This window comes from Diorhabda carinulata, chromosome 11 (assembly GCF_026250575.1).
Source record: "Diorhabda carinulata isolate Delta chromosome 11, icDioCari1.1, whole genome shotgun sequence".
NCBI classification, from domain to species: Eukaryota; Metazoa; Arthropoda; class Insecta; order Coleoptera; family Chrysomelidae; genus Diorhabda; species Diorhabda carinulata.
In genome coordinates, this window is record NC_079470.1 from 10,409,411 (window position 1) to 10,437,235 (window position 27,825).

The window sequence follows — 27,825 nt, forward strand, 5'->3', positions numbered from 1 at the left end:
AAAAATGAGGACTTGAATCGTTTAGAAGATATGAGAAAAGCATTGGGGGCTTCATATGACCCCTTGATGCTCTTTTCTGATACCATAAACATTGACAAAGTGCATAACCGTAAATAATAAATTATTTTGACATTATACAGAGACGCCAGTGGCCGCCCCTCCACTAAGAAAACTCACCCCCATCTCATGAATTCGAGAGAGGGGGGATAGAGATTCGCTAGTCCTGAATTTTCTAAACCCGAACCTACGGTTACTATAGCAACGGGATTTCCCGTCTGCTGGCGTATGTCGCAAGCAAGGCCGGCTGAATTAGAAATTTACCACTCGCCTGTTACGATCAGTAGAAACCGAATCTTGGTTATGCGGTCATCCCGGAAAACTGAAATTTCCGAAAAACTTTTTTCGGTGTTGCCATGATCTACCAGCGAGCGTTAAAAAAGAGAAAATGGTACGTTTTTCTCGAAAAGACCCGCGCGATACCAGAGAGACGGAACGGCTTGTAGTTGATAGTCCCGAAATGAATTTAAACCATAATAATAAACAAATTGACAATGGTAAGTGATGACTATAATAAAAACATTACACACAAATATACGCAGTCAGTTGTAATTTGGTATAGATAACTATTTATAACTTCAATACAAATTATATTTTATTTAAACATAGAGGAAAGTGAAAAAAATTGTTTAGCGAGGATGAAATCAAAAGTGTCCAGCTTTTTAAAGAAAATATTTTCTTTATAAAACTATTAGTTAGAATATACTACAGATTTTGAATTTGTGCCGAATGTCTTTTGCTGGTGGTCAAAATTGCTAAACATGAGCGGTTGTATTGAATATAGGAACAACAAAATTTGGAAGTGACTAGTTGACGTGAAAATAATGCTTTGACATAAAAAACATTTCTTATAAGACCCCTCGCTTGTTGGTTATAGGCCGTTAAAGTTGCAAAATCAGAACTAATATTTAATTATATTTTCTAAATTATACATTCGAACAATATGAATTTTTAATGGTTGATTACGTATGTCCATGTAGTGTAATTGATTGAATACATAATCCTACACTACTATCTGAAGGCCAGGGGGGGCTCATGCCCAATGGTTAACAATGCGTAACTTTTATAGGGACAATCTGTACAATTTAAGGTAATTTTATACTGTCGCGGCTCTAGAGAATCTAAAAACATACGCGATTTCAATGAATTTTTTTTAAAACGGCTTCGTTTTTACGGCGGATTCACAAAAAAAAATGGGAATAATAAAATGAAAACTTATATTGGTTTCAGGGCTTTAAATGTTTATGAAAATGCACTCATTCATGTATAATTGTTGATAACTTTTTTCCAAATAATTAAATGAACTTTTTTTTTTCATAATTTACACAAAAAAAAAGAACTAATTGAAAATTAACGTATACAAAAATGTTGATTTATCATGTTTTTACAATTAAAAATAATAACAATTTCTCTTAAATTTGACCTTTTCTCACATATAATCGTACGTACCTTTATTAATTAATTATTAAAGTTATATGAACAAAAAATTCTTAAAATCGCTTATTGTTATCAAGTGTACAATATTAAAAGTTAACTTTGAAAAATTGAAAATTTTCACCATTAAAAAAATGGTATCTCACAGACATTTTTCAATTTTTTTTTTCAAAATCTTTGTTTTGTGTAGACTAACAAAAAAAAATATATGAATTTCGTTGATGCTTTGTAAAAAAGTTATAAACGATTATATGCGAAGAAGTGCATTTATGATCACATTTTAAGTCATAAAACCATATATAAAATCTCCAGGCAAGATATTTCCCATACTTTTTCCATAAATCCGCCGAACAAACGAAGATTTTAAAAAAAAATTCACCAAAATCGGATGATTTTTCGAATTTCTTGAGCTAAAAAACGAGGGGACAGCGAAAGTATAAAATTACCCAAATTAAAACAAGATGTCCGATAGTATGCAGTTTAATTAGAAATGTTTGATTATGTTTTAATACTTCCTGTAAGTATTTTCAATAAATAATTACATAAATTTGATCGAATTAAACCTTTCTGTTAGAACATCGATTGAAAAATTCATTTATGCTATCTTTAGATTGTACAGGATGTCCCTGTGTTACGAGTTGTTAACCATTGGGTATTATCCGCCCCTGGCCTTCAGATAGTAATGTAGAATTATTTACTCCTTCTACGTGGACATAAGTAATCATCTATTAAAAATTCATAATGTTCGAATGTATAATTTAGAAAATATACTAAAATATATGCTCTGATTTCGCAACTTTAAACATATATAACTGAGAATCGGTGGGTACAAAAGTTTCAAGAAATATAAATTCTAAGGCACGTTCTTAAAAGCAAATCAGGCTTTTTTGGGATTTTATCTAATATCTATAGATTAAAATTTATATAATAAATCTGTGAATCTTATTTCCAAACGCATCGTGCAAAGTTTCGTGGCAGGAAAGTTTTTCTTGTTAAAACTTCCATAACTTTGGTAAAAGTGTAATGAAGATCTAAAGACTATATTTTTCAATTTTTACAAGAAAATCCTCAAAAGAAAAGTATCTTAGTATAAGTAATGATTAGTTAAGTATCTTAACAATCTTATATCCATGATGAAAGCATTCAATTATCATCATAATTTTCTATACCCTTAGTCCAGCGAGCCCCCAATTTGTTCGATACATCCAAAAAATAAACTATCGGAAGTTATGGTAAGAGGATGGTCCCAGAAGTACCTGAGGGGGCTAAATCTGGCGAATAAGGTGCATGAGATATCAATTCAAACTTTAAATCATCAATTTTGGCCATTGCAATAACGGTTGTGTGATGTCTTGATGAAGCAACACTTTCCTTTAAGCCAAATGCGGCCGTTTTTGCTTGATATCTTTGCTCAAACGTTGCAATAAGTTTGCTTAATACTCTTAGTTGATACCGACGCTATGACCTTGTCTGCGAATGGAGAGGTCTTTGTCTTCTTTGGAACGCGGCACCCATCAGCTATCTCTCTATGAAACATTGTAATACACTCGATGAAAACATCTTCACGACGCTGCTTTTGTTCTAATGTGAGCAAACGGGGCACCCATCTTGGGCACAGCTTTCTCATCTCCAAATTTTCAGTTAATATTTGATTTACCGCTCATTTGGTCAAGTAGAATCTAGTTCAGTTTTTATGTTGATTGGGCCAATGCCTTTCAAATAAATGTATTGTATTAATGATCAATTTTGTCCACGTTTACAAATTCACTGAAGAAGTTCACTATTGATGGCTGCCAAACAGATACTAAATAACCTAACATCTTCATACTCAAAACAGTAGTATTTTTTCAAGCAAGTACCGCCAGTACTTCTGGAACCGTCCTCGCTTTCCATCCAACAAATCAGCATCGTATTGGCCGGTTACTTTTTTTTTAATAATCATAAAAAAATACAGTGTGGCCATAACTTTATTGATCGAAAAATGGCTTTGTTTTCTTTTCTTCTAAATTCATTACTTTTAAAAGATGCCTAGCTCTACATAGAATAATATTCCCCATTGAATATCTCTCATCCAACAACAAAAATGAACGCAATCATCTTTTCTCTATTTATCTGATGATTTAAAATCAGATTTTAGTTCTGATTTGTTAAAAAAGTTGAATATTCATATTATTTTTTCATCTATTTAAGATCTAGATCTGGAAGTTGTGCTATTTTTAATTGAAAACTACTTTTTTCAGTGTACTGAAAAATAACGAAGTATGCAGTTTTTAGCATAATTGACTTATTTGCGGTGAAATAGGTTAGATGAAATAATGTGAATCAATACATTGAAGACCTTGAATTTAGTGTGTGGAAGTAATTTTCCCTTCTTTAGACCCCTGACATTTTGTATAATTCTAGATTATTGGCACATAGGAAAAGACGCTAATTTGCCGCATAGGGCTTAATGAATATGTGTAGATTATTTATATTGATTTGGGTATATAGTAGGATGAAAGGTATAATTATGATTTAGTTTAATTAATAGTATTGCTGGAAAATGTTGGAAAACATCCACTAGCGTAAATTTCCACTGATTTTGCCTTGTATACTCCTCTTATAATGAATACACGAAGAAAACAATAAAATTTTTATGGCGTTGAAAGAATAGATGACAAAACTCAGCATTGCAGGTTTGAAGACACAAATTTTGTTCAAGACATTTATTGTTTTCTTCTGAAGAAATAACTCACAGAAATTCTAGTTTTTAAATAATTAAGCAACTTATTTCTAATATAAAACGAATATTTAAATATAAAAAACAACGTGTATATAAAAAAATAGATAAATATACAAAAACTTGAGTTGATGTTTGAATAATCAAAATTGTGAGACGAATAGCTTTGGTCTAGAAAAAATTTGACTGCGATAACAAAATAAAGACCAAATAATGAATTGATCAGGACTTAGGTAGAAATTTAAGTATAGTATGATGTAGTGTTTTACTATATAAAGTAATGATATGCCTTATATCGACCGTGTCTCGATTTCGTTAAAAGATCTAGTGAAAACTTTGGTCTCCACGCCAAGAAAAGTTCATACCCCTGATATCAACCATGTCTCGAATTCGAAAAAAGATATAATAAAAATTCCCACCCTCGAGGCCATATTTTATTCAAATATCTTGATTCTTCCAGAACTTTTGATTATGATTAGTCAAATTGTTTCTTTCTATCGACGTCTTCTTTAATTTCTTTTGTTATTATTAGTCCACCTTTTCTTCGCTAGTGAACCCGAAGTGTAAATCGATTCACAAGTCAGGGATACTTGGTGAAAGATATTATCTAGATGATTCAAACCAATCTTTGGTAAACGTTTGGATTAAAACCTTTGAGGTATGACTTCATCATTGTTTCTTTCTATCGACGTCTTCTTTAATTTCTTTTGTTATTATTAGTTCACCTTCTTTTCACTAATGAACCCGAACTGTAAATAAATTCGTAAGTCATAGATACTTGGTGATAGATATTATCTAGATGATTCAAACCAATCTTTGGTAAACGTTTGGATTAAAACCTTTGAGGTATGACTTCATCATTGTTTCTTTCTATCGACGTCTTCTTTAATTTCTTTTGTTATTATTAGTCCACCTTTTCTTCGCTAGTGAACCCGAAGTGTAAATCGATTCACAAGTCAGGGATACTTGGTGAAAGATATTATCTAGATGATTCAAACCAATCTTTGGTAAACGTTTGGATTAAAACCTTTGAGGTATGACTTCATCATTGTTTCTTTCTATCGACGTCTTCTTTAATTTCTTTTGTTATTATTAGTCCACCTTTTCTTCGCTAGTGAACCCGAAGTGTAAATCGATTCACAAGTCAGGGATACTTGGTGAAAGATATTATCTAGATGATTCAAACCAATCTTTGGTAAACGTTTGGATTAAAACCTTTGAGGTATGACTTCATCATTGTTTCTTTCTATCGACGTCTTCTTTAATTTCTTTTGTTATTATTAGTCCACCTTTTCTTCGCTAGTGAACCCGAAGTGTAAATCGATTCACAAGTCAGGGATACTTGGTGAAAGATATTATCTAGATGATTCAAACCAATCTTTGGTAAACGTTTGGATTAAAACCTTTGAGGTATGACTTCATCATCGTTTCTTTCTATCGACGTCTTCTTTAATTTCTTTTGTTATTATTAGTCCACCTTTTCTTCGCTAGTGAACCCGAACTGTAAATCGATTCATAAGTCAGGGATACTTGGTGAAAGATATTATCTAGATGATTCAAACCAATCTTTGGTAAACGTTTGGATTAAAACCTTTGAGGTATGACTTCATCATTGTTTCTTTCTATCGACGTCTTCTTTAATTTCTTTTGTTATTATTAGTTCACCTTCTTTTCACTAATGAACCCGAACTGTAAATAAATTCGTAAGTCATAGATACTTGGTGATAGATATTATCTAGATGATTCAAACCAATCTTTGGTAAACGTTTGGATTAAAACCTTTGAGGTATGACTTCATCATCGTTTCTTTCTATCGACGTCTTCTTTAATTTCTTTTGTTATTATTAGTCCACCTTTTCTTCGCTAGTGAACCCGAACTGTAAATCGATTCATAAGTCAGGGATACTTGGTGAAAGATATTATCTAGATGATTCAAACCAATCTTTGGTAAACGTTTGGATTAAAACCTTTGAGGTATGACTTCATCATTGTTTCTTTCTATCGACGTCTTCTTTAATTTCTTTTGTTATTATTAGTTCACCTTCTTTTCACTAATGAACCCGAACTGTAAATAAATTCGTAAGTCATAGATACTTGGTGATAGATATTATCTAGATGATTCAAACCAATGGTAAACGTTTGGATTAAAACCTTTGAGGTGTGACTTCATCATTGTTTCTTTCTGTCGACGTCTTCTTTAATTTCTTTTGTTATTATTAGTCCACCTTTTCTTCGCTAGTGAACCCGAAGTGTAAATCGATTCACAAGTCAGGGATAGTTGGTGATAAATATTATCTAGATGATTCAACTCAATCATTGAATTCACACCTTTGAGGTATGAACTAATCTGTTTGAAAAGTACAGATCTCATAGGAAAATACGTGCCCCTAGCTACTACTAGGACGCCAACATCCAGTCATTGTTCGACCATTGAAACATATTCATGACAAAGGATATCATAGGAAAGGAAAATTTAAACAACGCTTTGAGTCGCTACTTTAATATCTTTGTTTAAGTTGAACGTTCCTCATCCATTTCTACTTATCGAGATAGAGGACCGTCATTCTAAATGCGGTATTATAAAACCTTGCACAGCGCTTTTCAAATTAATTTTTATCATGGGTAAGAACTTTTTGTGAATATCTGTGAACTTGTGAGTTTCTTTTTCCGCCCACAAAAGACACTAACACAAAATCACCCTGTTTAATATCTTCCTTGTTCATAATTATTGGATCAATAGTTATTCCTTCATCATTTTTACTAATTCCATCACACTGTACAGAAAGAATGTAAAAATATTATTAAGAAACTATATATCTTGAGGAAGAACTTTTACTCCATTATTTTCAGTTTTCATTCACGTGGATCGTCTTCTACATGGTTGTTGGATTTATTAACATGTTTGTTCTGCATTCGAGTGGTTTTGTCTACTAATGTATTAATATAATTTGAAAGTTTGAATCGAAAAGACTATTTTGAAATATTAAGATATGCTTAATTGGTATTTTGCGTGTCAGTAATTGTCATCATAAACTACTATCTTTTTAGAGCTTTCATGATATTTATTAAATTGCTTTCGATACTTGCAAACTTGTGCCGAAAAACGCGAATTCTGTATCGACCATATGCGAGAATAATAAATTTTACTACTTCCTTCCTATTTTAGCTTGTAAGAAGCCACTAAGTTGAATACACGAATAAAGGAAATATATTTCATATAGAAGCACGCATAAAACTAGTTTGTTATTTAAAACTTTGCTTTGCCGACTTTGAGATCTCAAAATATATTAATTATCTTCTGTTTACAAACGTCGTATTTTTTTATAAACTTCAAAATTAACTGCAATCACTTTACATGTATTTGTGAAAGCGTTATGAAAATATTCTAATTACTTTTTGTTTCGAAATAGATACTGATTACGCGAAATACAAAAAGACGTTCAAGGGAAAAACATCTTTATTTTTTTTAATCACATAGTGGCGATCCACACGTTTCAGAAATATTTTTTATAGTTCACTTTCGAAATTAGAACTACGTTGTCCTGGTGAAGAAGCACTCTCTTTTTCTTTAAATGCGGTGGCTTTTTGGCAGTATATACCTTCACCTTATCAAGCCTTTACCTTAACTCTTTTCTTTTATCACCACAATCTGAAAACTTTGCCAAAACACGGTCGCAATGCCTTTCTGGTCAATGAAACCGTCTTTACCATTTTGGGGCAGGTTCGTCCTTTGCAATTAACTGTCATGACTATTTTTTCATTTTAGAAGTGTAGTTGTCGTATATGCGACAACGTATCAGTCGCGCTATGAAATCGTTAGTCACGTCACCTAACCTAACATAACGTTTTTTTTTCTATTTTTGCCCAGAGGTGGGCTGGAAGCTAATGCCTTCCTCACAGCGGACGGGTGCAAATGCTGTGAGTTTGTGTGGGACTCTCACCCACTAAACCACCCTCCTCAATCCTCGGGAGTGTCATACGCCGGGAGGACAACAAATTGTCATTGCATCAGCGTACAACACTTAATCCTTTGGATTTTTGAGCTGTTTCTTAGCTTCACTCCTCTCCACCAGTCCGTCAAGACGGCACAAGAAGAGAGAAAGTTACTCAGCCACTCCACCAAATTCAAGGTCTTACAGCTCCCAGGAGTGGAGCCTAACATAACCTAACCTAACCAGATGTTCTACAAAAGTTTGCTCTTGTCTTAAAGCAAATGTCAAATTCAACAGTCGCTGTCACCAATCGGGGCCTTGCAAAAATAAATCGTCCTGCACAATTAACTCGACAAATAGTTGTTATGGCTTGATGTTTTATAAATTTTTTGTATATAACAACGACAAAACCGTGACAAATTCAATATGTAATTGAATAAATAGTTTTACACATAAATCCTAATAGTTTTTATTATTCATCATTCCGTATATTGCTTGTCATTTCCGGCGTTCTGCAAAACGCCTGATATTCCAGGCGAGTTGCATAACCACAATACTCGACGAGCCGTTCTGTACCTCGCCTGAGAAATCTAGGCGTTTTGCAGTACGCCTGGAATTCCAGGCGAGTAGCCGAACGGCTATTTAACAGCTGCGGTTCTTTAACTCGCCTAAAATGCCAGGAGTTCTGTGGAACGCCTGATTCGGTAACTCGCCTACGATATAGTGATGTATCCATCATATGAATCAATTCAAAAATCAGACATATTCTGCTTAAACCGCGTCAATAAGCTTACGCATGCATAATTCTTCGATCAGTATTTGACATGCGTTATTTTGATGTCCTATAGCCTCTTCTATCTCCAATCTGAATCCGACTGTTGTGAAGTACCATTTGGTAAACTTTTTCGCTGGTTTTCAAGTTTCCCGAACGCTCGTTCATTTTAAAACTGATACAACCACGTTTGAATTCAGCTATCCAAAATTGTACGTTGTCGTAAATAATTCAATTACAGCTTTTTCCATTCCATAAAGAAAGAACATCCGACCCATGCTTTAGTCGTTAACTGCTTGGTTTCATAAGCATAAAGAGTTAGTCATTTGGGTAAATAATTGATACTTGTCAAACTGATTGCTAAAAATATGTCACATAACGATCCATCTACTAGTCACATGCTGTTGCTGTTACAATAATCGATTCTGAAGGATAATCGTTATCATAAGTTTATCGATATATCCTTCTCTAGGTAATTCGCGCTCTAAATTATTGAAAATCCTCAAATGGAGCTGTTTGCTCGTAACATTACTCATTGAAGAATAACACGATTCTATAAATAAGACTTAATCTCCAAGACACGTTTTGAATGAATTAATACTGCATTTTCAATTATTTCAAGTTATTATTATTTCAAATTCATTTCTACTACTACCTTCTACTAAAATAATGAATTTTCTAAAGTAATTTATTAAGTATTTATCTCATTTTGCTTCAGCTACCATTCCATTCCAACAAGTCCATAAATTCATAGATGAAGACGACGAAGATGATGAAGAAATCAATGAAGAGAGATTCAATGAGACTGATTTATTATTCCTCAAAGAGCTTATGGATAGCCCGATCCTCTATTCGTTAGTAAGGGTAAGTATTCCCTTTTCATTTTCAGCTTTCAAAGAAGCTGCTCTGATGTCTTAGTGCTATTTCATTAGAGCAGCATTTTTCAAAATAAATGCAGATACCATAATAAACAATCTCTTATCAGAAAAATGAAGAATTTTTTAGTTCAGGGAATTCGATAATATCTAGTTTACCGGGACCATCTGTCTGCGATAATGTTCAAATTCTTCGTTTAAGACCTTTCCATTGCAACTGTATTACATATAGAGAGTTTTTGAATAATTAACACTTCAACCGGCAACACTGTAATATCACGAGTACATTCAGCTAATTGTGAATAATTTTGTGATTTTTACCAAAAACAGAAAAAATCGAATGTCGATTTTCAAAAAGATGAAATATCGATTCACTGAATCAATTTAGTCCAACATTTTAGTCCTTATTTCGTCGAAGGAACCGATTCCTAGATTAATCGATTTCTGATCGCCATGTCATCAACGTCAACATCAAAGACATCACGTTAAACTTGTTGAAGAATCCCGACAGATATTTTTCTATCGGCTGTCTGCGGAAATTGCGGTTTTTCGCTTGCAATTTGAATGTATTTTGTCGAGTAGTTGAAAACTCAGTAAAACCATAAATCGCGTCGGTCTTAATTTGTTTAGATTAAAACATGAAAATCACATCAAATCTTACTATCGATTGATACTATTTAATGTGGTTTTTTCTTTGTCATGACAAAATTAGCGATGATTTCATTAATTTTAGATGTAACAAATCACAAAAAAGAATTTGGATACGCGAGATGTTCACTACAAGACCACAAGGAGGGTATTACGCATTTTTAAAGAAATTAGACGACGGCGTATTATGTTTCAACAGATATTACATATTTTATACACAACAATCAGAGCTTCTAAATCACTTACAGACTGGCATATTAGATGAACAATATTACAATTGAAAGGTGCAATGCAAAAATCTAAAGTATGAAATTCTTTAACTGTCCATATAGAATTTTTACTTATATGGTCTCTAGCTTATAAAATGTGAAGTACAGAATTGCTTTGTTAGTTGTCTATATTTCTTTACTTTACTTTTGTATAAGGAGAACTATCTCTGTGCTACAGAAAGTGTCCATCAAGTTCTTTACGTTAGAGAGGCGCTACTATCGCATAAATTATTTTGTACTACGTGAATAGTTTAGATTTTGTATATCAATATTTAATTAACGACTCCAGTCATTTGGAATATCAAATTTTCTAACACTGTATACTTCACTCTATCTAAAATAACTAATTTCATATGATATCTCGTCCCTCGTCCGACAGGAGCGCCATTCTGGTCAAATTTTAAATTATAATTTACCGTCTTCGAGCGGACAGTTTTTAAGCTAGTTAAACAAGTCCAGGACTTAACCTGTTTTTACATTGAATTTATTTGGTATTCAGCGTGTAGTTAGAATTTATGTACGGTAATATTTCGCTTTAAATGTATGTTAAAATTTTTATCGAAATATAGTAGAAATATCATGATGTCGCCAAATAGAGAAAATATTAATGATGATCCTTCTCAGGCACTCACTTGATGAAGGTTATTTACAATTTTTACGTAAATTGTTAAGGAAAATGACAATTAGAAAAAAGAGTTAAGGGGATGGAAAAAAGAGGTAAACCTGTTTTTTTAAACCAATCAGAAGAGACCTACAAACTATTTGAGTTTCACAGACTTAACTTGTCATAAGTCTAATGGGTAAGAGTAAACTCTATACATAGACTGTTGTTGATACGAGAAATCGATTTATGGTATCGATTTTATGCGGAAACATAGATACCGGAAGTGGCCATTACCTCAGGAAGGCTATCGAACTATGGATAACTTTGTTCGATAGATCTCATCAAGTTCTATGCGGTGAAAAGTCATGATGATTGATACTTACGCCGAAGAGTTTCTGTAAAAATAGTATGCAAATGCATCATTTTTATAACAAAAAGCACGTCGTTTCAGGAAGCATAATTCATACAAATGGCTGGATAGCTAGCCTATAACTAGGCCAATCACAAAGAACTCATAGAAGAATCATAGAATAAAAATGGCGACGAGAATGTCGTAAATCTGAACCAAAAATAGACCCGTTCATTTCATTAATAGAAAAAATCAAAAAATATTTTCAAATGGAAAAGTTATTGATTTCAATCCAATTAAAATATTTGATTGAAGAAAATTATTTTTGTTTAGCTTTATTTCAGTCTCTAACACAACCTATCCTAACCTAACCTCACAAAAATTACTAAGTTTTCATTTTATCTATTGATTTTTCGTGAAAATAATGCATTTGCATATTTTTTCACAGAAACTGTTTCCGCATAAAATAGATATGTTAAATCGATTTCTCGTATCATCAATAGTCTGTGCCGTCTAATGCTAAATGATTTATTGTATATGTTACAGGAAAAGTGGATTCTCCAGTAAGGTAAAATCAACTCTTACTGGACTTTTTAGTATATATAAAATTTTGAACAACATTTACTAGACAGAGTTGACTAGACCTAGGAAAGTGTACTCTTACTTCCTTGAGTTAGTAAAAGTTGACTTTTTGCAAGGGGAAAACCGATTTGGCCTTGATAAAGTCGACTCTTACTGATATTTTCAGGAAAAGTTGATTAACATTGATATTTTAATCAACAAGAAAGTCAGAGTTGACTATATCTAATGAAATTATACTCTTACTACCTTAAATTAGTGGAAGTTGACTTTCCGTAAGGAAAAACAGTCTTTCTAATAAATAAATAAGTAAAAAACAAATAAAAAAGCAAAAACTCCTAACCTAACCTAACCTCAAATTCGGAGAATCACGACACACATTAGGTAGATAACTTTACAACTTTAAACTACTTCGTTTACTGATCTATTAATTAATTTTTATAACAAACTGCAACTAATTGTTGAAATGTAAACACTTACTGAATCCTTGGTCGCTGTTGAAGACAACGGTAAAGACAGTAAACAACTAGAGCTGGAATAAACATAAACAAAACAAAGATATGCGCGCGCAGTTATATGAGAAGAGCAACATCTCGGAAGAAACTTTTACTAAACCACAGTAGGCATAGTTAACTCTTCCTAGGTAAAGTTGATCTGTTTATTCTTATCCAACTTTTAGTAAGAGTTAACTCTTCCTCCTAGGCAACTCTCAATAACAATCTACTTTTCCTGTAACATATACAAACACTAGTTTATGGCAGGTAGTTATCACTTGCAGAAGCATCAATAGGAATATTAACTAAGTCTGTTAGAAGATATATGTAGTTCTCTTTTTGAAAATACTTTTAATAATAGAATTCTTTCTTCTCATAGTGCGATCAAATGGCCTTTCAAATCACCAAGCTTATCTTATTATTTTTTCTTTCTTTTATTATATTATCTTTTCTTTTATCCGAAATATTCATCGATACGGCTTTTGAAGATCTACAGATTTTATTAAATTTAAGAAGAAATGAATCCAATATTGATAGAATTCTAGAGAAAAATCCTGAATAATAGATTCGAATATTGTTCATTTGAGCCCTTATTAAACTCTTTTCACCTTTTCGTTTATTTTCATCAATGTAAAAAGATCCTAATTTTATAAATTATCTAGAAATCCTAATTTTTGAAAGCTCTACGTACACTCATGTACGGTAGGTTCTCAAGGAAAGAATCTAACGAACAGATGATCCAGTGAGTTAATCAACTCAATTCACAACTTTTTAAAAAGCTAAATATCAAGCAAAAATATAAATAAATAGAGTTGTTTCAATAACCTAACTACTGTACTAGTTAGATGTTAAGACTATTAAGAACCACTATCAGTGTTTATGCTCTCTTACATACAAATCTTATTGTATACAATAGAAATTAAAAGTGAGTAATTTGATACGTTAATGGAACTTCAAGTGTCCAAGGAACATTTGGAATCACTTAACTATGACGTTGGTTCCTATTAGGAGCGGTCAGTGTACAACAAAATATTAACGAATACAATAGTATTAGAGGTTAGGTAGGTAGATTTATGATTCTTCACATTCACATTGATATAAGACAAAAATTAGGTAATCCGAGACGAAACGTTACTTTTAACTAGATGAATAATGGTTACCATCAGGAGTAGTAAGATAATTTAGTGGAACAATTGAATTCTTTTGGTTAAAAATATTACATTAAAATTACTATTTTCCTCAAAACATTTTTAATCGCCGTATATTTCGGTAGCAAAAACAAAAACTGATTTTCATACAACATGAATTCTGATTTACGAATTTATGGTATATAAATGTGCGAATAGGTGAATTACTCATTATAAATTCTGCAATGAAAAATGAAAAGCTTTGGAATTATTTCATTAATTTATTTCATCGAAAGCTATTATAGTTTTCTTTATAAATTGCTTTTGCATTAGATCGATAGAATTAAAGTTTTTAGCTTCGCTTTAAATTGATAGTATTGATTTGAGGAGGCTTTGGCAATAAGTATAGCCATTAAAACTTCACATGATTGATGAGAAACGGGGTGGGTGTAACTCCAATTTGAATATTTTATCTACGAGGTCTGGTTATTAAATAACGAGACTGCGCGTCTAGAGGGCGCTCTAGACGGGTGGGGTAAAAGACGACTAGTGCGTTGGGTATCTAGATAACTTGTCTATACTCGTATGAAACGAACGTGGTTTTTCCTCGTGCCAAAAACCATGTGTGACGAAAACCAGGAGCAACGTATCAATCTCAAATTTCTCGTTAAATTGAAAAAGCTTCGTCTGAGTACTATAAATTGTTGCAAGAGGCCTATGGGGACAATTCTCTGTCTCGTACGCGTGTTTTTGAGAAGTGTAAAAGATAACCAGTGCCCAGGTCGTCCTGTGACTATTTCATTTCTGTGACTGTAACCAAAATCAACCAAATTGTGTGTGCAGATCGTCGAATGAGCATCCGGATGATTGCTGAAGAAGTAAACGCCGAAAAAGAAACGGTTAGAAAAATTTTACACGAGTAATTACACATAATAAAAGTCTGTGGGAAGTTGGCGCCAAAAAATCTCCTAAATAAGCAAAAATTACGTTCACAGTAGAAGGCACTTTCCGGTAAATGTGCCTTTAAATTATTACGGAAAGCGGGAAAATATGTTATCGATTTGATTTCAATTGGCAAGTGATTGTGCATTTTTTTGCATTGTATAATATTGAGCCCTCAACTAATTCTGAACGTGGAGTTGGTAGGTAGAGGTCGTGCACTGCGTTCCTAAGTGGATAGCAACCACCTTTTTGAAAATGGAAAAGCGTGTTTACGAATTAGGCGTACTGATTCAAAGGTGAATAAGGAAGGAAGAGTCAGAATTTTTAATTAAAAAAAATTAAGAATTCCCTGCAGTGATTATTTGGTTCTACGCTACTGATGTGGATTATATTAAAGTGAATAAGTTCTCCAGAGGCCATTTTCGTTAACCTAGTAAAGTGGTGACGCTGGTCAGCACGTAATTAGATTAATCTAAAAAAGGAATCACACACGGTCGCATTTAAAAATTATTATTCGAGGACTAAGACTTGCAAAAAGTTATTTACATCCTTCGGTTTGTTAGTTCATTAAAAATTTTTCACCCGTATTTTGTGGAAAAATTATTAATGATAGATTTTATTTCATACCAGTACATTATTGTATTTTTCTACGTTCATGTAATAAACACAACTTTATTGAACTATATTTACTGGAATAAGTACATGTTTATTGCACTAGGTAGTGCAATAAATATTTATTGCACTCATTATAGTACAGAGGTTTGTGATCAAGACAAAAATAAACATTCAAATGAGCGAAATATTTACACTTTTGTGAAAATGCATTTTATTTCTGAAATGCCATATGATTACTACAAACGCAAATGCCTCAAACATCCGCGATCCCGATTACTATGATTTGGATAATGCAACTCTGCAGCTCTCGAAGTGTCAGTCAAAAATTAATTTTGACAATTAAGGCAGCTTGACATAGTGCAAGACAACGTGCAAGAAATTGTATGCAATTTGTTTCCAAAGTCAACGTATTTCATAGATTCATATTGGACGTCGTTTGACAAGTCTCTTACCATTGCATGATGGCTGCCCCTAAGAAAGCTTCCATAAGTAAATTAAAGAAATTCCTTACGTCAGATTTTATTGCCTATTATGTCTTGCATTGCATTGCACGTTGTTTTGCATCATGTCAAGAGGTGTTTAAACAAAGGTTAAAAATGGTTATTATTATTGAAAAAATAGATGATAGTGATAAAGAAAAATTTGTTGGGATCCCACCAGAAGTTAGTGAAATAACAGCGTCATTAAACTTATTACCTAGTAAGTCAAGAAAGTTATATGAAATTCGTGATAATCGTTTTAAAGAATGGTGCTTCGACAAAAAAGTTGTAAATCTTGCATATTTTTCGAAAAGATTGAAAGATATTAAGCCCTCATCACTTTGGTCCAAGTACTCAATGGTGAGAGTTTGCTTTTCTATAAAAGAAGATATTAATATTAAAAATTATAAAAAAACTAATGGCATTTACGAAGCAGAATCAGATTTCGGTCAAAAAAGTATTTAATAGAGGACACATTTATGAATTTCTAAAAGTAGCTCCGAATTCCTAGTATATGATAGCCAGTAATTATTGTTTAGCTTTTGTATGACATTCGAAAATTACCGATAATTGGCATCGCAGGGGCATGTCGTAGAGATGAGCTCCAAAAATTGAGTATTGAAGACATAGAAGAAGTAGGTTCAATATTAATTGTGAAAGTACCACGTCCAAAAACTGACAAAGAACGAAGTTCTGTCATTAAATGTGAGGTTGAAGAAGGATTGAATTTGATCGATATATATCGTACATACACGAAATTGCAAAATTTCTGAATTTGGTAAATCCTCAGCTATACACAACCCTCTGCTTGAGGAGATCATACGCAACTCTTTTTCCAGATACTGGAGCAGATATACTAGAGCAGAAACGACACGGCGGATGGAAATCGAAATTGAAAATTGCAAAAATTGTACATTTACTTTTAATATTATTGGTACAAACAATGTTTTAGTTAAATTATTCCTAATTACTAGTTCCTAACTTTCTCAATGTTACACCGATAGTGTTAATTAATTATTGAATATTTTGCTATCAAATTACGCTTTTTATTTTTCCACAGATAAATAAAACATTTTTTGTTTCATGAACATAGAAAAAATATTGTATGCAACTCGTGTAAAAAGTGGTTATTACACTCGACGTGTTGTCAAACTCGGGATAACGGACTCGTTAGACAAATTCACGTCGCGCGCAATAAACACTTACTTTTTGCACTTGTTGTATAATTAACTATTCAATACATTCTACGTAATGGATTATTTTTCCCGATGATTGCCAATTTCCTGCAGCAAAGGTTTTATCATGATTCATAGCCCCTCGAGTTTCTGTAAAGATAAGCGAGATAAAAATGAGACGCCTGCTAATACTTTTGAAATTTTTTCATGTCTGATGTCTGTCAAATATCCTTCAACAACTTTGGTACTCTTCCATCCACATCATTGTTATAATTACTTCACCTACTGCTAAAATGGTTGCCGACGTCCGACGTAAACAATGATTATTGTAATTTTCGGAGACTGACTGATTTTGTACTTTCTATTTCTACTGTTAATTTTGTGACATCCACAAAAAAATTGATCATATTTTCCCAATAATTTTTTAATTTTTAACTTTAATACATTAAACATTTTAATAATTATCTCCCAAGCAAGAAAAATCCGAGGTATAATACTCAATGTTCATAAAATATCTGGTAAAGTGTATTAAATTTAAAAAAATATATCTCGGCTTTGTAAGACTGTGACCCTAATGGTATAATCATCTATTTAGGACCACTGTTATATTTTTAAATGAATAAGTGTTTTTAAACACACATCAATACAATGAAGCCGTGGCCATAAATTAATTCCAATAAAACCATATATGTTCCGACTAAGGAAGATAGAATTATAACGCTTTCTCTATCCTCCGAGGTTTCAGCTCGGTTCTGCGCATTCTCAAGCATGCGCAACCTGTATGAAGTATCTGGAACGAGTGAGAAAATAGTATATTGTCGGCACCTTAACAGTGGGACATTCCTTCCCGTTTAAACAGTCCATATAAAAGTATTACATATATGGTAGAAACACAATAATTATTGGCATAACTGCTTGCCAATTATTACTTTAATTCTGTGCATAATAATAGAATAATTTAATAGTAAATTCATGGTAGTGGAGTAGTGTGATAATTATTTTAGTTAGTTAAAAAAACTAGCATCTATTTCTTTCTTTAATAATCAATTATAACCACGGCGTATATTTGTTATAAAATGTTTAACAATTTATGTATTCCAGTGTAGGAAGCTTTAAATAGAAAGTAATAGGTACGTCAGCGTCTTTTATGATGAGGTCATACTTGCACGTACCGTTAACACTACGTAATGCAAATAAAACGCCAACGCATATTTGAAATAACTATAAAAGAGATTATATATAAACAAAACATCAAATGATGTTACTGTTTGATTTCAATAAACTTTTATATTTTATAGTAATATAAATACTTTGATGTCTAGAGTTTTTTTTATATCTTCTCGTCACGTTAATACTTTGAAAATCTTTAATTTATCTCTAACAGTATTTGATTTATTATGAAGAGCTTGTTCGGGAGAAAGGTTGGCTAAATAAAATACCCGAATGACTAAAAGCCGCGTACAGTTTGACGAAAAGAACTTTACCATGGGGCTAAATAAGAAGATTGAACGGAATATAGTGAGATCAAATTTTCTAAAGAAATTACAGGGAAGTTGACACTGAAATTTTAGAAAAAAATAGGCTTAGAAAATAACTATAATACTGTGCTAAATAAGAAGACTAGGATAACGAATACAATAACCAAATAACAATAAAAGCCATTCAGATACTTCAAAAACTATCACAAAAACAAGCATTAGGTGCTTGTTGAGCACCTCTCTGGAAATACTATTAATTCATTCTAATATTCTGAAGCTGACATGTGCCTAAAAAACCTTCATGAAGTAGGTAAAAATAGTCTCTTTAGTCTTGGATACTGGTCATAGAGGAAACAAGAAAATGAAAAGGACAATCCATTCACCAGGAGAGGAGTAAAATGTCTCAATTTAAACATGTAACTGTTTAAGATTTGTCTTCAATTCTGTGAATAGCACAATTGCTTTAGTTTCTTTTAAACATTTTCTATTTGTTCGCTGTTTATTGACGACACAATAATTTATCATAATAAATAATATTAAGTGTGATAAATATGAAAATCGTGTATTGTTAAGTAGATTATTGGAAAGAAAAGTCTATAAAACATCCGTGACAACAAGAAAAATATGTGAAATTGAAGACCTAGTTAATGAGCAATCGCCACAGCGTTGCTTTAATCGCTTTAATAGTGGAGATATTTGACGTTTGAATATCGTTCTCACTCAGATCGTCCACCTGCGTGGGTTATTGAGGTTACACAGGAAGCAGTAGAAGATTAACCTAGTAACAAGCTCTCGTCGATTATTATCGGACTTCCTCGGACCATCTAAAGATACCATACATCGTCATTCAAAATAATTAGATATAATTTATAAAAGTTATTTAATATTACCACATGAATTAACGAGATTCAAACGAAACAGCCCTTCCGAAAGATGATTATTTTATTAGACACATTGTTACTTGTAATGAGAAATGGATTTATCTAAACAATTCAAACATAGACAAAAATTGAAAATTTATTATCAATTTTTCAATACTTATATGAACTGATTTCTTCAAATGAAAAGTTAGAAAAATATAGCTACTATTATATCGAGATAATTTTCCTCCACAATCCATCGAATTTAATAGATGTCTACCAATTTGATATTGCGGTTTGAAACAAATAACTTCATTGAATGCAACTTTCACTGATTTTATGTTTCAATAACCTTCTGTGTTAGAATGTAATTATCATTAGAAACCCATTAAATTGTTTCTTTACTCGTATATTCGGAAATAGATTTTCTATCAGAAACAATGGATACGTTTTGTTTTTATGGTATAATTATGTTATTAAGGCCGATTCATAAACTTGACTTTCCGTCTGCCATTGCTGTTTGCCGTGACAAATATAAAAACATTGAAATGCCGTTGGTTACTTTCAACATTATAAACGAATTTTATCTTTTTCCGTCGGCCGTTCGTAGCAATAAAAACAACCAATTATATCCGTTTCGTTTGTCACGTGATTTTGACATATGAAGTTAGAGCGTGATTTTAGGGTTATTTCTCTTTCTGTTTGTTTATGGTGGTCTTTTGGCTTTGCTAATTTTCGCTTCGTTATTTTTCATAATATCTGATTACAATCAAAAATTTAAGAATATCACGAAAACAAAAAGCAGTACACACGTCAAAAAGAATAGGTTAGCATGACGGCAACAACGTCGAGTTTATGAATAGGGTGTAGAATTTGCTACGAACGTCAAACGTCACCCTCGAACGGCAACGGCAAACGGAAAGTCACGTTTATAAATCGGCCTTTACATAAAAAATATTCACAAATAATAAGTATGTCTTATTCCTCACTCAAGGTTTTCTCAAACCTTAAATTGATATAAAGAACTTGACCTAAATAGTTTTTTTTCTTTGGTTAAATTCTAGTAATTGTTTAACTTTATTTAGTTTTTCGTTCAGACCATGAACTCAGCATGCAAATTACTCGTTACCTTGTTTCCATTTTGGTTAATGTGATTTTACAGAAATGAACCTAGTTTTATGCTATTCTGCAGAAGAGTTTATGAATAATAATTATCAAATTCAGTTAAATGAACTCGAATGTTGATTTGAAAATGACATCAGTTTATAGCGAGAAAAGAAATACTGATATGAAGATCGAAGTTTCTACTTAGATATCCACGATTCAAATGATTTAAGACACGTATGGTATTACTAGTATCAAAGATGATATCCCCATAAAAAACTTAAGTATATTCAATGTCTTTAATATTTTCATTATCTACCAGAAACAATTAGTCTAATATAGTTATTTATTTTAACGAATTTCACTATCAAAAAATGATTTTCTTTCCCGCGACTCCGACGCTGTCGATGCATAAGCAGTCGAGAAGTCACCTCATCCAACCTTCCTTCATTCCCCTCCCAATCGTTTCTTTTCCTAACCTATTCGACAACGTAACGTAACACAGTTTTTACCGTATGCGGTGTACGATATGAACGAGTTCTTTATATGTTTAATCAAAAACGATATTAGGCCTTTTAAAGAGACGCGTTTATTGCGTATACCCTAAAACCTGTATTGATTTTTTTCATTCGAACCATTTTATATGATAGTTTCCATGTTTATTGTTTGTGAACTTCCTGTGATTAATCCTTATGAGAAATTTAAACAGTGACTTGAGTGTCAGTTATTGGTGACAGGGCTGATAATAAGCAATAGATAAAAGGTGATTTTATCATTTTGATAAGGTTATTATCAGGTATTGTGTTGTAGTGGGATACCACTTGTCATAATTTTGTCGATATGTTTATTTAAACTATTAAAAGCAGCCAGCCACACCTGTTAATAGTGGAGAGTTGGGTAGGTAACAAAACAAATCATCAGCGCTCATCAGTGGCGTCCAACCACAAGAATGATTAATTATTTAGGTGTTTAAAATATAATAAGTTTTATTGTTCAATTCAAATCATTTGATGTTTATAGAAAGTTATTGCAAATATCAAATAAATTTAAACTATATTTTCAATTAATTACCAATTTATTCAATTACACTTGAAAGAAGTTTTATAATAAGTTACTAAAAAAGATGAATTTGTAGCCGTTGAAGTGAATCATAGTAAAGGAATGCTAATGACCACTGAGCAATAATATGCTTCTAATTATTAAACTGAATGACTATCAAACATTTAATTTTTTTACTATCAATTTTATTCGATTTTAATAATAACGTTGAACTCAAAATATAAGTAATAAGATTTAACTGATCAAAATATGCAATAGGTGTAATTAGGCGGAGCCAAATCTACTGGACAGGGATTGAAAATAATTTTTTGTGTGAAGCAAGATCTTCATAATAATTTGGAATATACAACATTTATTCCTCGGTATAATTTGAGCTGTGTGGAAATATATAATTGGGAGCCTCTTCAATATTTGACGGACGTTTCAGTATTGCTAGACATATATTTGTCTATTGATTAAATATTAATTTTTTTAAATCCTTTGTTTGTGAATTTGTTTTACAAATCAAAAAGTAAACGTGAGTCGCTTTTTGAAAAGGGTAGAAATCACGTATGTATATATAGGGTGTTTGCCTAAAAAAATTATTAACAAAAATGGTAGACATAACTATAGGGTGTTATAGATGGCACCATTGTTATATCTAAATCGTTACGAAATGTTAAATCTGTATAATGAATAGGTAATTAATAAAAGAATGGACATATTACAGGGAGAGCTAAAAAGTAAACTTATAATTTTCATCTGTTTTAAAGTGGTTCTGCCTATATTTTTTTAATTGATTTTGGTACGTCGTTTCTTTTTTGTTAACGTATACCTTAACTTAATTTTTATGAAATATCCAAATTCCAATTTATTATAAGAGGTTTCAAACATGAAATTTCAAAGAAAGAACAAGAACATACGTCAGAAATCAAGATCAGAATTGAAAGGCATTTGTCAAGTACTCCTCAATGTTTGCAAACAGAAATCTAAACCTCCACGTCAGAATAGGATTCATGGAAAGTTATATGTGGTCAGTACTACTGTACGGAGTGGAAACCTGGACCTTGAAAACTCAAATGATCAAAATTTGAGATGTGGCTCTATAGATGCATCCTGAAGATACCACGGACTGACAGAATCACCAACGACGAAATACTAAGACGCATTGGTCGCTAAAGAAAGCTGTTGACAGTTATTAAGATAAGAAAAACATCTTATATAGTGACACATCTTACGCAGCGACAAATACTTATTGCTACAGAACATATTTTTGTGAATGTTACTGAAAGTGAAGAATTCAAACGCGAAGACTATTTCGTGCGTATGCGTCCCTGAACTGATTCCAATCCAGACCCTTGAATGAAGATAACATCAACCTTGCACACTTGCAATAGTAAAATCTTCTAGATCAACATGTAAATGGTGTAATAAATCGTTTGTGGCGTTATTTCTACGATATTTTATGGATGGTTTCAGACCCTTGTCCCTAAACAAGGGCGTTATCTAGATCGAAACTTTGTTAAACTAAACCAAATTTATTCAAATTAAACCAAATAGACTACAGGTCGTATTGTTAGAGACACTGCTTATAGTTTTTAGTTTACGTAACGCGTTTACCACTTTCTCCCAATAACTCGTTCTCTTGTTTATAAAACGATACACCTCTCGTGGTAATGCTTGAATTGACAAAAATTGCTATAAAATTATTTTTTTCATCAGTGTACTCATATGGAGTGGGAAATAATGGGTTTCAAATTGTATATAATAAATGTTTAATTTATCATGACAAAAGGATAATAGATAATGATCCTTTTTTATTTTCAAAATGAATATATACTTGTGTAAACATCTATAAACAAACTAAATTTTTCTTTTTTGAAAATAAGAGTTAATTGATTTATAGTTCAATGCATTTTAGACTAAGTGTTATAAAATGGAACACGTTGTTTATCTAAGTTTAATGTATTCTAATATTTTACAGTGTTAATGGGTTTTTGGAGAACAGTGATAAATAGCATATAATACATTCTAAAAAGTAGTATTTTGCGTCTACACGTAATTTACTAGGTACCTAATTAAACAAATAGATTACGGTATTATTACTACAGATTTGGCATTTCCAAAATGTCACTAAAGTTAGCAAAGCAGTGTGAGCAAACAGAAAAAAACAATAAGCGGAAAATTAAGTGCCATATAACGAAATTTTATGCTGTGCAAGTTTTTCAGAAAATGGCTGTTCTACTAACTTTGAAAACAGTTAAATGCTAATTAAATGCTCCGTTGTTCAATGAAAGAAAAAGCATTTCCTGTACTTTGACGCCACCAATTAAACATCAGCTCAGTTTTTTCCGTAGAGAGTCGAAGTTCGTGATCTGCCATCCATCCCCCTACTCGTCTCATTGCCTGGTTCAATTTAAGCTACCATTGTACTAGGATGCTAGCATCCGATACGCTGGCATCTGGGATGCTAGCATCCCTGACGCTATTTTATTTTAATTTTTTGCCAGTCGTCAATATGGCCCCAACGAATGAAGAGATTTCGTTGCTGATGTTACTAATTAAGAAAACAAGGCGTCGTGCAAAAAGGAAGTTTAGTGTAGATCCCTTTTTAGTTGTCCGTCGTGTTAAAAGCCTGTATTTTACATTATTTTACATTAGATTTTTTAATTACTTTAGAATTTCACTCCCTTCTTTCAAAGAGCTTCTAGGCTACATCCAAAGCGACATCTCTAAATAAGATACAAGATTCCTAAGACCAATTTCACCCGAAGAGAAACTAGTCATAACTCTGATCAAACTGCGTGCGCGCGCATATGTCAAATAGAGCGCCTGCTCGGATGCTAGCAGCCAAGTATAATGCGCCAATGCCCCACAACCGATTTTGTGCATCCCGGGATGCAAAAAGCGACCGGCTGCTAGAATTTCAGCATCCCGGATGCTAGCATTCTAGTATAATGGTAGCCTTAAGCTGCTCTCATTCTGTAGTCATTTTTCGGTGATCACAAATATCACACCATCGGAGCAGACAACGAGAAGCACGCTAAGAGGACATTCCAGGCTATTCCCAGTTTGGATCCTTGAACGAACCCTGCGGTAATGTGTCTTGTCACCTGTGTTTAATGCAGACATATATTAATCAAAACAAGTCATAAACAGTTATAAATTTCATTCAGTCATATATTTTTCGCTAATGAATGTAAAAAGTTAGGTCATTGTAAATAGAATGGCCCTTTAATACTTTAATAAATATACAATGGAAAATGAATCAATCTTTTATAGTCCGGTCAATTTAGACATTCGAAGTTATATAAATTACCACTAAGCTGATAATCATTGTTTGAAATACAATTAAAAATAAGGTCCATATCATTCCCGTGTATGGAAAAAATTTTATTCAAGGTCAAATGTCAAAAAAATGAATTATTCGCGATTTTCACCAAAACGATAAGTTTTATCAAAAAAATCCGTTGGACAAAAATTGTAGATCATAAAATTATCTACAAAAAACGTATGAATACTTTTTTTCCTGCGAGCCACTGTTTATGAGATATAATGTTGTAAAAGTTGTAATTTCTATAATATGCACACGTTTCTACGCCACCTATTAGGTAGTGTATTTTGTGTACTTTTTTTAACGTGTTTTTCCCAGTAGGCCTATTCCATGGATCAGTTGTGATCATGTTCAATTAGAATCAATTGCAAAATAAAGGAAATTAGCAAAGATTGAAAAGATAAAAGCAATTTAATTCAAAAAAAAGTTGTGAAATTTAATCGTCCGAGTCATAACTTTCAAATTCTTCTTCTTGTTTTTCTTTTTCTTCTTGTTCTTCTTCTTCATCTTCATTCTGAAAGCATGTAAATTGCGTCAATAACGGATCCCAATGTTGGTTATTCAATATTAGAGCACGACCGGCCTTTACAAGGTGTACGTGCCAGAGAACAAAACATTCCGACTCTTTTGTAACCAAATTTAGCACTGCATCCCTTCCAAACCCAGTCTGTAGGGTCTAGCTGATAACCAAGCCACACTTGAACTTGGAATAAACCCATGTTGATGAGGTTGGAGAGCGACAAACCGGTTGAACTTGTTTGCTAATAACTTCTTGTCGAGTTGAATTATTGTTTTTAAAAACTTCCACACATTGAACTAAATCTTGTTTTTCAAACATTTTAGAAACTGTTATTTTACCCTTTCTGTAAAATGTAGATGTCGTGTCACGGCCAGTTATTGCGTGTAAAAATAGTACATGATTTTGACACTTTGCAAAAGTAGATAAACATTTCGATGGATAGATTTCACATTGATGTTGAGCTTTTCCTGGTTTTAAGAACAAAATAATTTTATTAGTCGGAGTTCGAGCGGTGAGTAGTATGAGTAAGTCTACGTCTTCACCAACAACAAAACTTGTATTTGTCAAATTGAATTGCGCTATTGCTGTTTCAATAATCAATACATCAACGTGGTGTCCTCTGCATATTATGACGAGTACAACTTTTTGAATTGTTATATCTCAGAAACGGTGGCTCGTAGGTAAAAAGTATTCATATGTTTTTTGTAGATAATTTTATGATCTACAATTTTTGTCTGAGGTATTTTTATGATATATTTTACCGTTTTGATTAAAATCTTGAAAACCCCATTTATTTGACTTTTGACCTTGAATAAAATTTTTTCCATACACGGGAATAATGGGAAACTTTCAAATTTCATTTTTAATTAGATTTTAAACTGATTTTCAGCTTGGTGGGAACTTATGTAGCTTCACTCTTATTTTTAGGTCTAATTTGACCAGACTATTACATGTACTTCATATCGTAAAAACACGTTGCTTCGAAAAGTTAAAAGCTGTTTATTTGAATGTTTTCTTCGAATATAAATAGTAGTCGACGTATTTTTAGATAATAAAGATAATGAAACCGCATAAAAATAATCGTATAATGAGAACGAAATAGGTGTCATTGATTCTTTTTGTATATATACACGATTACTTATTTAAAAATCGAAACAAACGAAATAGAACTTTTTAATTTCATTGAAAAACTTATGTTTATTCAATACGGCAGCAATCACAATATTTTGGTATGTTTAACACTGTGAAGATAATGACGATCTAATTAGATGTTAATATATTTATAACCGCATATTTTCCTCAAATTATGATTTCGGGTTATTCCGCAATTATTCCTAGTATTAGATTTGCATATATCATAAATTTAATTCAATTTAAACAACGGATCGTTTTCATTAACGAATAAATAAATACTAACGCGTATCTTTGGCGATTTATTTGTTTTTCAATAATATTGATAAATTAGTGTTTTTCGAGAGTTTCGTGATATTTGTGAGATTCACTTTCAGAAAAATCTATTAATACGCAATTAAATAAATAGGTCAACTCGTGTTGGGTTTTGTTCGATAAAAATCCCTTATGTCATAGTTGTCTTACTTATTCATTGGAATGTTATGGGAACTATGTTAAATGCTTTTACCAAACTGATAAATAAAAGTAGTCCAGGAGCTGTCAATCTAAAATGTCCCCTCATACTGTGCATGTAATTTTTTTTATGAAAATTGATAGTTCAAAACTATTGGAATTAAAAACGCGAGGATTTCCAAAGTCGAAAACATGCTTGAAAAAATTAATTATTAAAAAAATCGATAAATGTTTAAAAAATTTACGCAAACCAATTTTTTTGGCAGGGAGAGGCAGGCAAGCCGTTTTTTAAAGTGTGTGATGAGGGAGGAAATTTCTCCCTCATTATGTAACATATTTTTTTTTATTTTGTTCGTTTCATTGTCTACTTTATTTATTTATCTTGGCTCGTGGACTCAGAAACAGCCGGAAATATCTAGTAAACCAGCTTAAAATCCATTGGCTTCGAACTCATTTTCGATAAATAGGATTATAGTCAATGAATATAATCTAGAATAATTATTTCTCTGTGGAAATACGTTCTCACTTTGTTTTTTTTTTTCTATTTCATCGTTTTTGATCTGTAGCAATTACCTCATCTTGTTCTGAGTGGATTTCGGTGTTTTGAAACATATGAGCTTTGAAATTAATTCTAATAATTTTAAATAATAGAATACGGTCTAGTTTGTTACCATTTCAACAAGACATTAATCATCTTTTTCACTACATTACATTAAATTAAACCTTTCCAGTATGTCAAAGATAATTTTTGGAATATTGAAATAATGGATTGTTAACTAGTATAATCGTACTTAACTTAACTTAATTACCTAATTAAAATCTCATATTCACGACAGT

General features: G+C 32.1%; 1 protein-coding gene across 3 annotated transcripts in view; it reads left to right on the plus strand.

Annotated features, from left to right (window-relative positions):
• The first annotated feature begins 252 nt into the window (after nt 1-252).
• The window catches only part of LOC130899318 (protein PALS2), a 47,869-nt gene continuing 20,296 nt past the window's right edge, over nt 253-27,825 (plus strand). For 2 of the 3 annotated variants that reach the window (XM_057809180.1, XM_057809181.1), the window contains exons 1-2: nt 253-554; nt 9,633-9,778. In XM_057809180.1, coding sequence (XP_057665163.1) covers nt 446-554; nt 9,633-9,778 — 255 coding nt within the window. In that variant the 5' untranslated portion in view covers nt 253-445. Of the gene's footprint in view, nt 555-9,632; nt 9,779-20,931; nt 21,276-27,825 lie in introns of those variants that run through there. The other variant, XM_057809182.1, reaches the window with a different exon arrangement.